The sequence below is a fragment of the Alligator sinensis genome, unplaced genomic scaffold (assembly GCF_000455745.1).
Source record: "Alligator sinensis unplaced genomic scaffold, ASM45574v1 scaffold74_1, whole genome shotgun sequence".
NCBI classification, from domain to species: Eukaryota; Metazoa; Chordata; order Crocodylia; family Alligatoridae; genus Alligator; species Alligator sinensis.
Genome location: NW_005843101.1, coordinates 193,411 through 209,116, shown reverse-complemented (window position 1 = coordinate 209,116; position 15,706 = coordinate 193,411). Strand labels below are relative to the sequence as shown.

Below are 15,706 nucleotides of genomic sequence, written 5' to 3'. Positions count from 1 at the left end.
TGTGGAAAGCAGGTACAATGGAGAGCAAAACACAGTTTAATCCAAAACCCAATTTGCAAACCCAGTTTAACAGCAAATTTTTGACCAGTCTAAGATGGTTGGGTGGCCTGCACAGACCCATCATAAACACTTTCTTAGGCTGTCTGCCAAGAGAGGTGGATTTCACACCCACCTGGAAACAAAAAGTTAAAGTAGCCATATTGAAACCATGCTGAACCAGAAACCTATTTTCTATGTCACTGTTTTGTTTATAGTGACAAAATAAAGAAAACAGACCATAGTTGGGAGATGATCTAAATGAGCTTATGTTTTCTTCCAGATACAACTTCTCCAATTCCTTGAGTTAGAATCACATGGGCGCATCTTTTCTAGAAAATGGGGCATCATCCCCTTCTAGTACCCACAAGTCAGGAGTATTGGCCAAGAGTTTCTAAACTAAAACCCTAAAGTTGAGCTCTTAAATCCTTAGGTAGAAACTCAAAGAATGGCCAGATTTGTTGAGCAGAAATTACCTATTCAAGTTACTAAGAACTGGGGAAAACAGTCCTCAAATACCAGAAGGTCAGTTACAAGAGAGGATGGAAATGAGCTTTTCTCTGTGGCTGTAAGGGATGGGACTAGGAGCAATAGCCTCAAACTATAGCAGATGGAATCTAGGTTGAAGATTAGGAGCAACCTTCTGATTATGAGGGTGGTCCAGCATTGGAAGAAATTACCTACAGAAATTATGGAATCTCCATCTTTGGAAGTTGACTGTCTGTACTTAGCCTTCAGGTATTAATTTGAACTGAGGGCCCAAATCCATTGAGAGCCACCATCACTAATGTACACAAACCTGTGAGTGTAGTCACCACAGTTTTTTTGATTTCTCATGTGCTTTCACTCTACAGCATGTCCAGGAGGAGCCACATCACCCTGCAACAACAGAGGGCGCTGTTCTCAGGGTATAAATGGAGATGGAACATGTGCTTGCCAAGTATGCCCTTCCATTTTTTTAACAATATCTTGTACAGTAGTAAGAGCCAGGTACTACTGCATATTTAGCTAAAATAGTGCATAAAAGGAGAGTATTCCAGGAAGAATCTAACAAGATGATTTGGTTGATGATTTTTTTTGAGCACTACTTGCCAAAAAAAACTTTACATTGCTGCTTCTCATATATGAACTTTAGCTCCAGTGCAGAGATTCAAGCATTCACTCATAGCAGTTGTCTTACCTATGCTAGCCAAATGTTTCCATTTCTTAGGCAGCTCAGGTTGTCCTATACTTATGCAGGCAGTGTTTTTCCAGAACTCTTCCCCTACATTGTCTCCTTCAGACAAGCACTTTAAGTATTCTTTATGGTCAATTAGAGCACATAACTTTTTATCCTCAAGTTTAGCAAGGCTTTTAGTACTTCATTTTGTACTCCCATCTAATAATTCCATTCTGATGGGTAAAGTAAAAGGTCATGTTAATTTGATCCACCTCATCTGCCATTGGTTCCCCTCCAGATTTGCTGAAAAGCGCTTCTTTTTTGGTACCTGGGGGTGATAATGAACAATAAGGCCTAGGGTAGAAGTGAAGCTTTTGTTATTTTCTGTTGTCTCATAATTATTATAGTGGCATGGACAGTCCATTATGTTCTCTTGTACCTCTTGATTATATTGCAGCTTGCAGTTTTGTACAAGTATGTAGAACTTTTGATAAAAGCATAATACCATAGCTAGAAACTAACAGAAATCAAATCAAATATATAAACATCTCAGGAGAATTAAAGGCCAAAATAAATTTTACTTTAAATTTGTTTTCCTTGGGAGAGAGAATGTTTCCACACCCCAACTTGCCATCTTCAGTCCTTTCACCATTATAAGATTTTCCAGTGGTGTAACTAAGTGCGGGGGGGCAAACAAGGGCACCAGCCCTGGCTGACAAGTTGATAGGGGGGCAACAAAAATAGCAGCCACTGTGCTGCCAGTACAGTTACTGCTACCAACAGCCCAGCCACTGACACTGCCCAGGACATGGAAGTGCTCAGGATTGCAATTGAGATTCTCTAATTTGGGGTTAAACTTTTTGTTTTCAAACTGTTAGCTACTTAGCTGCTTGATTTCCCTTCTTTGTTCTGTAGAGAAGATTTGGCGGGACAGCTTGTGAAACATGTGCTGGAGATGACTTATTTGGACCCAACTGCACATCAGGTATCTCTAATCTTGATTCCTTTTAATGCAGTGTATTAGTGCAGTATGGACTGCAAAATAAATATCCTGCATGCAGCATTGCGAAAAATGGGAGCCTTAAATATATTTATCACACCATCAATTTAAAATGAAAAATACCCAACAGTCTCTGGGAAATCCTGTGAAAAAGAATATCCTTTGTTTTATCAGACAGTCAAATGAGCTAGAGATTAGAGAAGACTTGGTAGATAAGTGTTGCCGCATAAATCAGGTAGCAAAGATTCCTTCCATATATTTCCTAGCTAACACTGCTATGCCACAGAATTTAATCATACACCAAACTGTTACCCAAAAAAGTCAAATGAATAACATGTCCTTGATACATTAACAGTTACTTGCCACAATACATGGGCCCTATCTTAAATAATCTGTACTAACTTTTGTACTAGTGCTGTTTCAAAGGCATGCCTTTTTTTCTAACAGTTGTCCACTGGATGCCAGTGTTGACTCATGTTGAGTCAAAATGAGATGCTTGAACCAAGTCAGTATCTTTTAATGTAATTATCTTTAAGGGCACTTCAAAGAGTCAACTGCATATTCATTTAAGGGTGATTTGGGGTTTCAACCTTCAGCCATATCAGCAATTCAGAATTCTGAAGGTGCATTTGCAGACCTGACAAGAAATATGCCTTTCAAAAAAAACCTCACATGTATCTTAGCTAATAAGGGCCTTAGACAATAAGGGCTTGTTGACGTTAAAAAATTGTACCAGTATATTGATCTAGTTAAAATGATACTACCTAGATTATGAATGTGATTATGTCAGTATAAAAGGTATTTATGCCAGTATAGCTTATACCTGTATGGAAAGAGGAATAATCGATATATAGATGTGTCACATTTGTAATGACAGAACTGTGTCTATCCTAGGGCTTCTACCACAATATGTTCTCTATGAAAATAAAATAAAATAAAATAGAAATCTGTACCAAATTGAAATAGTTATACAAGTAAAGCTTGTACATGTACACCAGGCCAATGGAACAAATCTTCAAAGCGAGCTTCACGTGTTGCTTGGAGTTTATAAATATACACATCAGTATATACAAATGATATGCCACAAAAGTTGTTTAGAAAAACTTATGCCCAGAAATGACTGGCTATAAACACAGGAAGGACAAAATAAAATCTTCTTCAGAGTGGGGAGTATACAGAAAATGATCTTTAGTTATTTATATGACAAATGTTCGCCTCTCTCTGCTCCTTGATATTAGCATATGAACTGTTCAATTTTATGATTGAAAGGCTTAATATTCAAAGCAGAGTAAGTGTAAACCAACCAGATCTTCATCGGCTCCCACAAATCAGCTCCTGCAGAACAAAATGCCAGCAGCCTATTGCAGTTTGCAGTTAGGGGACTTAAGCAGCCCATTATCAAGCCCATAAAACTAACATTTGAAAACTGTACCCTCTGCATCAGGAAACATAGTATTTAATAACAATGACTGAAACATTATTGGTAAGAAAAAAAGTCACTTGAGAATTCTTTTCAAACCCATTGTTATTTACTAAAACTAATCCATTTCTGCACAGTTTGCAGCTGTATCCATGGAGCCTGCAACAGTGGAATTACAGGGGATGGTAGATGCACCTGTTTCTCTGGATACAAAGGGATCAACTGTGATGAGCGTAAGTATAGTGTTTTTACCTCAGAACATATCCAACAACTTATTTATGGTGATGGCTGGTAGCAGCTGAGTACACTGTCTTAATGGTAATGAAAAAATAGCAGCAAAATACGTACCCAAACTCAATCCCCTTTACATCCACACATGAAAAAGTCCCATAATCATTCATGAAGCATCACCACATCCTCAGTCACCACTAATAATGGCTCCATAACTGTAGGCAACTGTTCCTTGCCAAAGACACTCTTAAATGGTAAGTATACAACAGTAAGGTGTGTGTAATATTCACTAATGTGATATTCAGCCATTCTATGATCTTTCATCCTCCTTTTCCAGCACTACCCAGCTGTGAAGCTTTGCAGTGCCCTGAAAATTCCCGATGTTCTACTTCTCCTGATGATGAAACAAACTTGGAATGTGCATGTCTTCCCAATTACCAGGGAGATGGTAAAACATGTGAACGTAAGTAGCTGGGAGCCCAGTGGACCCCTTTGAAGAGTGAAGGAGGGAAGGCATGATCATCTAGTCAGCAATTAATTTTATGTAAGCAAACTAGATGTTGAATGAGGGCTTGCTAAGTGGATTTGTGTCATATGGCTTCATGACAGAACCTGTGCCCCCTCCATGCAGCCAAATCAGGACCCAGTGCACCCACCAGATTGGGTCCACTGGCTGAACCTGGCCCGCAGATGGACTGGGCCCCACCCATCCAGCCAATGGAGCAGAAAGGTTGAGCATCACCAGCCTAAATCAAGAGCCCTACATCCCTTAAACCTGATGAATGCCTAAGTTAACATGGGAAGCATAGTGGACAGAGCAATGTACTAAGACTTAAGTAAGAAAATGGACTAAAGCGCTGATGCTCAATCTTTTGGCCCTGTAAGCCGAAGTGGTGTGGGGCCAGCCCAAACCCCATATGCTAGGATTAAACCAGCATGCCAGGATCAGGCCCTATGCCACCCCCTTGCAGCCCTGCATGCTGGGATTAAAGCCCCACACCACCCTCCCTCCCAGCTCCACACACTGCAATTGGGGGCCTCAGGGCCCTGTACCACCTCTGTCTGGTCCCACATGCCAGGATTCGGGCCCTGTGCCACCCCTGCCTGGTCCCATGAACTGGGATCAGGGCCCCATGTCAGCCCGCACCCAGTGCCACATGCTGGGATCAGGACCCCAGGGCCCTGTGTCACCTCCATCTAGCCCCACACACCAGAACAGGCCCCACACTACCCTGTATGCCCAGCCTACCACACAGGGCCACAGCTTGTGGCCTATAGGCCATATGACACAGCAATGAATTAAAGCAACTCACTGGCCAGTCCTCCAGGAATTAGCAGTCATGATATAAAGTTATCCAGTGACATGACAGAAATCTGCAGAGACCTCTGGTTCAAAAGGCTCATTCTGTTGAGGAGTATTTTCCTACCAAGATAACCAACCTTCAGGGTATTTACTTCACCTCAAGCCACTTCAGCTTCACCTGTATCCTCTAAGATAAAATTCACCAGAAAAGGGGGAAACTGGATAGTTTTGATTTTTGTTTCATTGATTGCAGTACTATAGATATAAGCAAGTAATAACTCAATATGCCGAATTTAAAGATCATCTCTGTATGAGAACAAATCCAGTCGGTTGCTGTGTAAATATAAACACATTCTGTTCTTCTGTCTCCGTGTTGATGCTATGCTTTAGACTGCTGTTATAAGCAGGTTACTTTATGGGCTCTGTTTGCCACCAGTAAGTTCCACCACATCTTTGCACTCAGTTATTGTAACTTTGCAGTAACGATCTATGTATTTTACTATTGTTTTTTTTCTCAAGCTATCAACCCATGCTCCCAAGCGGTCTGTGATCCCAATGCTTATTGCATATATCTTGGACCTAATCGTCATGAATGTACCTGCCAAGAAGGTTACAGAGGAGACGGTCAAGTTTGCTTACCAATAGACCCTTGCCAAGGAAGGTATGGAAATTGCCCTGCACAGTCTACCATTTGCAAATATGATGGCCCAGGAAAAGTAAGTATCGAATTAGAACCCATGCCATTTCCTAGAACAACTAAGTAGAACCAAGAATCAGCTCCCCTTCTTGGGAAGCCATTTCACCTACAGGGAGGATTAGTGGTCTAAGACTCATCTGTCCTGGGTTCCATTCCCAGATCAGGTGGGTGACTTCAAGCAAGTCACTTCACCTCTTCTCACAGTGCATGTGTGTTGGATGGCTGGCTGACCTACTCCAAAGGTTGCTGTATTTCAGTGATGCAGTCTGAATACAAGTAGATAGCAATATGCTCCAGAACCTCTTTTGGGATGGAGAAGACTGTTCCTACATAGATTAATTTGATATATCCACACTGAGTTTAATAAATTCTTCTTTCTAGCACATCTAAATAATTTAATTTTTATTTTGAAGGTTATTATTTGAAAGCCAGTAGTTTTCTACTGTGAAACCGAGAACTGCATTGAATAAATATGGATTAGCTGTATGGACAGATTTGAACTTACTATGTGCATATCTTTGGCTTTTGATGTTTACTGTTCAATTTTGGCTCTAGCTTTTGTGATAGAAAAAATGCTAAAGTTAGCAATTTTTGTATGAATTGCACATACAAACTTTTTCTCCCCCTGATTTAGTCCCACTGTGAATGCAAAGAACATTACAGAAACTTTGTACCTAGAAAAGGATGCAGTATGACAGATATTTGCGTGACTAACAACACCTGCCATAAAAATGCTAAATGCACAATGGTTGCACCAGGACAAATTATGTAAGTCTTTTTTCCCCTCAGAATCTTATATTAAGATAAATTCTGTTCAGTAAATAAGTCATTAAGACAAAAGGGATCACTGCAACTCTCACTGGGTATCCTTAGTTTCTTAATAAAGTTATCAGTATATGGTTTTAGAATATCTGAAACCTACTACTAGTTTGAGAATAAATTATTGATATAGCATAGGAAACACAGATATCTAGTGATGAGGTGGAAAGAGAACATGCATATGGATTTGTATTTATATTTCTCATATATGGTCTGATTCACTGTCCATTGAGATCAATGGAAGCTTTCCAATAGCTTTTAAAGACTTCAGATCAAGCACACATGGTACTCTCGGAGGTGGTGGCACAATGTATCAGCAAGGAATTATACAGTATGATGCTACAGGTACTATATGCTTTCACTTAATGAAAATCAGTTTAATGCAAATTCTTAAAACAATGTGTAAGGGTTGCCCAAGAGACAAGCAGTCAAGACTAGTGATTCACACTAAGGTTAGAGTCATGGTTTTGCCAAAGTGGAAATAGCCAAGGTCACAGGTACAGTTGTACTGCCAGCTTCCTGAAACTGTCACTGCAGCTTCCCAGAGAAAGTGTTTGTGGAGGGAGAAAGACCAGGGTTGAAGTTTAAAGGTCATAAAATAGCAACAGCCTGAAAAAGTAAGGCTACTATTATCTGCTTCTCCTCCAACAGTGATCCTCTCCTCACATTGGTTTGCTCTGTAGTACAGAAATTACAGACAACAAAGCCTTGATGCTGTATTCAAGAAGCTTCAGTTGAGGCAGAACATGGCAGCTAGCTAATAGAGCTGGTTATAGGAGGTATATTAGATTGGAAGCCTTTGGAGTTATGCCAAGCAGAACAGTCCCCAGTCCTTTCTTTCTGGCTGGATCATATAAACTTCCCTCCTGCCTGTTCTCCTCTTACCCTTTACTTCCATTTTGGCTGACCCCAAACTGAAAAGCACCAGTTAAATGAATTAGTCAAATGCAAGAGTTTAACTAGCAGTGGGTGACTAGGCCATAAGCTCCAGGCACTGAATCAAAGGGGGACCTCTGATGGGAGTTGGGGCAGCAGTCAAGGAGGTGACAAGAGCTGGGGTGGCACTCAGGGAGAGGGTGGAAGTAGGGATGGTTCAAAGGAATGTATTTGAACCCATAGGAGATGTCACTGCTGAGGGAGGAAATGCTGCCGAATTTAATGTTTTGAGACATCCCAGTGCTGGCAGAATTTAGTGGCAACTATAGGTAAACTATGATTTATAGTATAACAACTAAGGTAAACTATGGTAAACTACCAGTGATATGCACCATTACAACCATCATTTTGCTTTGGTAAAGAGGACATAAGCAACTAATGGTTTATACCTACCTGATATACAGTGTCCTTTAGGGAAGATAAAAGTGCAGCTGCAAATCCACCTAGCTAGCGTTAGTAAATAAGTTCTTAACTCTCATATAGTCAATAAGGGCCAATAAAGACAGAGAAAATTTAGCTAAAAGAAACCAGAAAATCTAGCAAATAGATGTTCATTTTGGAATGGTCTGACAGAAGCATGTTTTTGCTACAATGTGGTGTGGCTTATGAATAAGGCTTACAAATAACCCTTGCTTTCACCACATCATGTTGTGTTGGGCTAAGCCAGGACAGACAAGCAGTTACTTTGGAAAGATCAAATTTCTGCTGGTCAAATAATGAATAAATTAAATGACAGCTTCATTTAATGAGTTACAGAAAGCTGATGAATCAGTCATTTGTAAAATGATATCTGATCATCTATGAAATTAGTTAAATAATGAAATAATTTATTTGCAAAGAATGCCTGAGCTCATCAGATGAGTAGCTCATAATGATTCAATTAGATCGACAGTCATTAAAAGCTGATACAAAAGACTGCTGGTATACAATGCAAAAGGGTAAATTATTTTCTTTTTACAGGTGTACTTGTCAGAGGGGCTATGTAGGCAATGGGTTCATATGCTATGGAAATATCATGGAACGCATCAGAGATCTGAACACTGAACTAGAAGGGCAATGGCAAGGAAAGCTGACATCTGCCTTATCACTCATGGGTAGGCCCCTAAATTTAAGTACATAGATTTAGTATAAAGAAGACTCAGTAAAACAATGCCTAATTTGATACTTAGAAATTTCCATGGTCACTAAAAATGCATGATTACTTATCTGGTCCCCCAAAGTATCTAGTAGCTCATTATTTTTTAGTGAAGGATTCTGGAAAGCTTTCTACTCTGTTTGCTTCAGAATGCCAAGTGATTTTAAAAATAAACACACACATACTAGCAGGGCAGGTTTTGAAATTATGAATGAAATCTCAACAATTTCTGGCTCCTCCTCCTCTGTTCTCACCCAGAGCTACTTTTCTAATTGCTTTAAAAGAAAGCATCCTATTAGAAAGTTCCCTGTGAATCAGAAATTACGACGAACCCCTCCCCCCACCCAACCTGTGTCAAGAAATAGCAAAATTAGCAAAAAACAGAAAACTGTGAGGTCCCTAGCTCTAACTGGCATTCTCAGGGCTTCCAGGCTCCTGCTCCAGTACCAGGAGTGGAGTCTTAGTTGGAGCAGAACTTGCAGGGTTTTTAGGTACTGACCCTCAATGGTCTAGAATTGTTGTCTAACCCAGGAGCTGTGGTCTCCTGGGATCCCAACATTATGGTTGTGCTCCTTTCATGACTGCCAGAGAGCTACAGACTTAGGCAATAGAGTCCTCAGCATAGACAGTGGAAGGCCAGGGCTAACGGGGCTTAGTCCCCTCAAACACAGGCAGCCTGGGCATGTGCTACGGGCAGCTGCAGCGGTAGGGGACTGGCGTGCACAGACAGAGACAAGTACCTGAAGCCTGCAGGCAACTGGGAACCCAGCCTGGCCATGTGTGGAGCAGCGCCCAGCAAGTTAATGTGTAAACAAGAAGGGGTGCAGGGGAGGGGCAGATCGAGGCCCCTGTGGAGGTGGGGTGAATGGGGCCCCAGGATGAGTCATGGGATGCTTGCTGCCCGGGCAGCTTGTCCAGGGGCACAGCAGGGGCTCCCACCACTGTCCACACCCCTGGGAGCAGGCACAGGGTATACATGCCCCCCAATCTGCTGTGCTCAGGATGGAGATAGGCTGCTGTTGTGGGCTACACTCCACACCCTGCTAATGGTGCCCCAGAAACTGTGCAACATCATGCGTCTCCCACTGCCAGGCAGGCAGCACAGCCAGCATGCAGGAGGCACATGGTGTCACACCACTCCCAGGGCACTGGCAGCGGGGTGCAGACCCCAGTCTGTAGCGGCAGCCCACCTCCATGCAGCACATAGATTGGGGAACACATGCCCCCTGTGCCTGGCCTGGGGGTGCACACAGCAGCAGGAGTCCCCCTACATCCCTGGACAAGCTGTCTGGGCTTTGAATGTCCCATGACCCACCCCAGCCCCTGCCTGTCTCAGCCCTGCTCCCTCCTGCACTGTGGGGGCCTTGATCTGCCTCCCCCCACACCCCTTCCCCATGACAGGCTTGCTCCTTGCTGGGGGTGGGGGTGGCCTGAGTGTGTGCACTTGCATGCACGTGCACTCAACCCCCACAAAGCATATTTTCTTCCTCTGCCTATGGTCCTCAGTCCTTAAGCAGTTCGTGCTGAACCTTGTTTTGGATTCACCAAAAAATTCATTGAACACTAGATGTTTCAAGAGAATATTTTTACCCTACTGAGACTCACCATTTGCTGATTAAATTGTTTCATGTAAATGATCTACTATGCTAACAGTCCAAGTCAGATATGATGAAGCAAGTTAGAGGTGAAAAAAAGAGCTACAAACCGTCTATTAGGTAGTAATTGAAATCCACTCACCAAGGCAGTTTGGAGTATTTTTAGTCTAATGTAATGATAGCGGAAAAAATATATAAACAACTGCACAAGTGAGATAAAGTTCTGGCTACTATAAAACAGATGAGCTGCTAAAGTTGTGGCAGTACTAATCTCCTGAATGTTGTAACTATAAGAGGAATGGGAGGGAGGAAATAGCCTAGTTGGAAGTGCAGGTAAACAGGAAGGATAGTGAAGAGATAGTGGAAGAGATTGTTGAGGAGAGAGAACAAAGAATTTGGGAAACAGGATGCTTTGGTTGTGTGTATGGAATACACAGCATTGTTTCTGTGAACAAGATGAAATGTGAGTTAACTGTTTCTGCAACTGTTTCCTCATGTCTGTTACCTCATGGTATAAGCCCAAGCTAGAATGCTTTTGATTTTGCTCAGTCAGACTCTGCACCAAACATGGCTTGCTTTTGCAACCTGTTCAGAAAAGTTCAGGGGCCTAATTAAGGAGTGACAGTGTTTATCGTATATTGCAAGCATCTCATGAGGAGTATAACATACAAATATCGTATTTATCTCAAGCTTAAAAATGTGAAGCTACTTTCAAAACGATACCACACACCTGAGTTAAATACCTCAAGGCTAAGAAACAGTGCTAAAGATATTATTTGTTTAATCATCATTATGCAGTAAAGTTACTGCAATTAAACTATGCAAGATCCTAAATTCTTACCCAGAAAAGAATGAAAATTCCCCATATTTGGCCTCAGGATAAAATATGCTAATTTTTGCCAATAAGCCCATTCTTTTTGCAGTGCATAGAGGAATATGATGCATCAGGACTATGCACTGGAGGTGTACCCTCATTTGGTGTTCTCACTACATGTTTGCATGATGGCTAACATTTTGAGATCTCCAAGTCTTGCTATGAAACAAATAATGAACAATAACATTAATGCAAGATGTCTGCCCTCTACTCATTCATTTAATACCCTTTTTGATTTACCAGCGGTTTATTGATGTATGCATGTTAATTGCACAGGTTACACTACAGTAACTGCATGGTAAATTCTTTCCCTCTGATCCTCACTGCCACACATTTGCATTTGCAAAGACCTACATTTTGCTTATTGGCTTCTATTCTACCCAGGAGAGCACACAAAACACCAGCAAACTCTCCCTATGCCTGAAGAAGGGTGTTTGTGCCCGAAAGCTTGCAAAGAATAATTTTTCCAACTATTTAGTTGGTCTAATAAAAGCTATCACATCTACCCAAATAACCTTGTCTGTAAAAACAAAAAAGAATCAGCTACACAAAGCAATTCATGCTCTACATTTTTAAGCCAAACTATGGAGTCTTAAATTGTATTTCTTGAATTTATTCTAGAGTAGACAGTACTTGTAACTTTAAAAAGAAAAAAAATTGCTCCAAGTACCAACATTTAGAGTTATAATTTTAAACCTATGGAAGCAGGTTTTTATATAAGAAATACTTAATGACTTTAACTGTGGCACTAGTACTATGATATGGTTGTTTTAGAAATGGATGTGTCATCATGGGAAGCTTATGTAGCAGTTCATCCATTTGTATGACCTAGCTGCCTGTTTCCTGATATATGCAGTACCAGCATAGGCAACATCCTCAAAAGCCAATTTTTTTTAAGTACAATCCAGCTTTTCTGCACAGAAACTAATGCAAGCTTAAGGGAACCCTGTTATCAAGACTTATATTGAGTTCCATGCCATGGCAGCTAGACTATCAAAATACATGTTTTTCCTCTGCATACTGAGTATACGTAGGGATGTTTGGATTCCGTGAATAATTTCTTATTCATAATTCAGTGAATCACCAAGCTATTTAGCAGTTACATTTTAATAAACACAGATATTGTTATTCTGTTGAGTGGGCACCAACAGTGCCTTTACATTGTATAGAACATAGAATATAGAAATCCTGCCTCTAGTGGCTCACAGTATAAATTTTGTCTTTTGCTTTTCCTTATAAGAATATACCTATGAATGGGCTCTAAGTAGTCTGGGACCACTTACTGTGCTATTACCAACAAACAAAGGCTTCAGAGGAGTTAATGTAAGTACAGGGAATTGGGGGTGATGGGGGGGCGGTTGTTTGTTTGTTTTTTATCCTTTGACAAAAAATCAGATTTCAAATTCCACAGAAAATTATAGCTATCAGGGAATAAAAACTTTTTCCAGTGGAGTTAGTGCTCTTCATACCCGTCAAGGAATCAAAATAATATTGCTTTGATACTTGAAAAAGATTCAAAGGCCTTTATTTACGTATTTATTTATTTTGATTTGGGCCACGATGCAATGCTACTTTAAAACTTTATGTTTTGTTTGTATATACTTTATGTATGTTTTGTATCCAAAGCTACTTGCAGTAAAAAATAAAAAATTAAGGCCACGCTTTTCCAAAATGGATGCCTCCGGTTAGGCATTTATGTAAGGCTTATCCAAAAGCAATATTTGAAATAAAAATGTTTAACCAAAATTATTTGATTCATGTTAATGAAAAATGTTTCATTACTTATTAACAGACTATTTACCTAACGTTTTTTCAAACTGAACTTTTTCAAGTGGGGTGGGCAGCGGGTGGGGAAGGAGCTTCTACCCTGTCAGTCTCTCCTCCGTTGCCCTGACTCAGACAAGCCAGGGCAATAAGAAGGGGAGCAAAACACAACAATTAAATTCCAAACTGTTCTCATTACTTTGGAAAATAAATATTTGGAAGGAAATAGAATTCTGTCAAAGGGAAAAGACACATTCTGCGAGCTTTACCCTGGCATCAATATTTGGGTGCCTAGTAAGTGGCGTGGTTTTCAAAGCACTGAGCATCAGTAACTTCCACTCAAGTCAGTGGGATACTCACATGCTTACTGTTTAGCATGGGTGTAAGGGTGTGATCTGCCCACCTAAGTCAATAGAAGGTCTTCCATTAATTTCTATGGGTCTTGGATCACACCCTATACATTCATTTCAGAACATATAGTGTTTGCATCCCACTTGGTTAATTTAGCATATAATCTATTGCAAACCTGGAAACAACATTAATTCTTCATTTTTTTAATATAGTCTGTAATATATTGAAATAAATCACTATTGTGTTCCTTTATCTTCTAGATAAAAGATCTTCTCAGCAACAAGGAGAAAGCCCAGTACTTTGCAAAACTCCATATAATTGCTGGTCAGCTGGGCACCAATGACTTGAATAATACAAATACAATTTATACTTTGACTGGAAAGTCAGGGGAGATATTAAAGGGTGACAAAGTAAGAGCACCTCTAGATTTTGATATTAAAATAGCATCTGCACATCTCCTCCATATTTATGGAGCTTTTAATTTCATAAGGAAAATGTCAGTCATATCATCTGAGTCAGCATGTTGCAGACTGTAAGCTGGCTAGCTCAGGGATGCTCAACCCTTGGGCTGGGGGCTAGATCTGGCCCATGGAGCTGTGTCATCTGGCCCACTGGACTCCCCAAGGGTCTAGAAATTTGGCACTGGGGGAGCAGTGGCAGTGTTAATTGCCACTTCCCTGCTGCCAAATGCCTGGACCCATGGGGAAGCCAGTGTAGCCCTGTGTGGGGCTAAGGCTGCACGGACTGGAGCGCAACCCCGCAAGGTATTGGCATAAGCGGAGGAAGGAGGAGCTAACAGGGCTCAGATTTCCCAAATGCAGGGTAGCAGGTATGGCAGTAGGGCAGCCTGGCCACAGGCTGCTACAGCAGGGGGGAAGCAGTGCGCACACTCAGATACCCTGCGCAGCCAGGATCACAGATGGCCCAGCAGGCAGGTAAGTTTCTTTTTATCTGCTTTCTTTATGGCTGCCTGGGCTCAGGGGCAGGGCAGATCAAGACCCTCACAGTGCAGGAGAGAGTGGGGTAGGGGTGAATCATTCACCCCTGCCCCTGCCCTGCTCCCTGCTGCAATATGGGGATTGGCCCACGACCCGGCCTGGTCGGGGCCCCATTCACCCAGGCCAGACAGTGGGACAATCGGAGCCCAGCAGCTCCTCTGAGGTGTGATGCTAGGGAGTCAAAGTGCCAGGGAGCCAAGCGGTGTGGTGCAGCACCATGTGCCTTGCTGCCCAGCCTGCTCATCAATGGGATGCACATGGCGCCACACCACTTTCAAAGATGGTAGCAAGGTGTGGAGGCAGGAAGCAGGCAGACCCCAGCTCGCAGCTGCAGCCTGCCCTTGGCCCATGAAAAGATTGGGGGGCCACATGCCCCCGCTCTTGGCTCTCCACCACTGCACCTCTGTAGGAGCTCCCAAGCTGCACCAGGCTGTTCCTGGGGGTGACTTGGAGAGGGATGGAGCAGCCGTGGGTGTCCTGGGGGTTCTGTCCCCTCCTGGCCCTTAGCTCCAGGCCCCCCTGGGTGGTGCGGGGCTGGGGCCACTGCGGGAGGCAGTTGGTGGTGGGGCGGTGGGGGTGGCGGATTCGCGGGGGCCACTGGTGCTGGGCAACGACCCTAGGTACAGGGGAAGGGGTGGCCGCACAGGTACAGCAGGCTCCAGCTCCAATCCCCATCCCGGGCCCGGCTCTACTCTGTTCCCTCCCAGTCCCTGCCCGGTTCCAGCCCCAATCCCTCCCCCCCATGGCCCTTTCCCCTCCCCATGCAGACTTTCCCACAGCGGGGGGCATGTGCACATGCATATGCGTGCTCAGCCCCCACCCCCACCCCGCCAAAAAAATGTCTCCCTCCACCTATTGGTATTAGTCCATGGACCAGCCCTATGCCACGCATCCATCCTACAGGAATAAAAGGTTGAGCACCACTGGGCTACTGTATGCATTACTGTACAATAGCCACAGTCCCAATACTGCAGAGAGTCTTGGTGAAATTCAGGTTGCACTGAAGTCAGTGGCAAAGCTCCCATTAACTTCCTTGACAGCAGAAATTCACCATTAGACTTCTAGTAAACTGAATAGGCTTCACCATTAGACTTCCAGTAAGCTGTTTAGGCTTCTAGTAAGCTGAATAGATAGACTTTCATATATTAGAAAAGGTGTTTTCATTTTAGAAAAATCATCCTAAACACAGAGGTGTATCTTGGCCTGCACAGCATGCAACCTTCTGCCTCAAGGATGGGGACTCTGCAAGAATCTAAGTCAATGGTATGAAAAATGAAGTGGGGCACTCATTTGGTGATGGAAGCTTATTCATAGATTCATAGATGTTAGGGTCGGAAGGGACCTCAACAGATCATCGAGTCCGACCCCCTGCATAGGCAGGAAAGAGT

The 15,706-nt window shown here is 42.5% G+C and overlaps 1 protein-coding gene across 1 annotated transcript in view; it reads left to right on the top strand.

Annotated features, from left to right (window-relative positions):
* Window positions 1-15,706, top strand: part of LOC102378258 (stabilin-2) — a 140,802-nt gene that overhangs the window by 18,828 nt on the left and 106,268 nt on the right. The window contains 9 exon segments of the mRNA XM_025193798.1: window positions 891-976; window positions 2,111-2,180; window positions 3,753-3,848; window positions 4,184-4,309; window positions 5,669-5,865; window positions 6,481-6,614; window positions 8,562-8,695; window positions 12,446-12,528; window positions 13,581-13,730. Coding sequence (XP_025049583.1) covers window positions 891-976; window positions 2,111-2,180; window positions 3,753-3,848; window positions 4,184-4,309; window positions 5,669-5,865; window positions 6,481-6,614; window positions 8,562-8,695; window positions 12,446-12,528; window positions 13,581-13,730 — 1,076 coding nt within the window.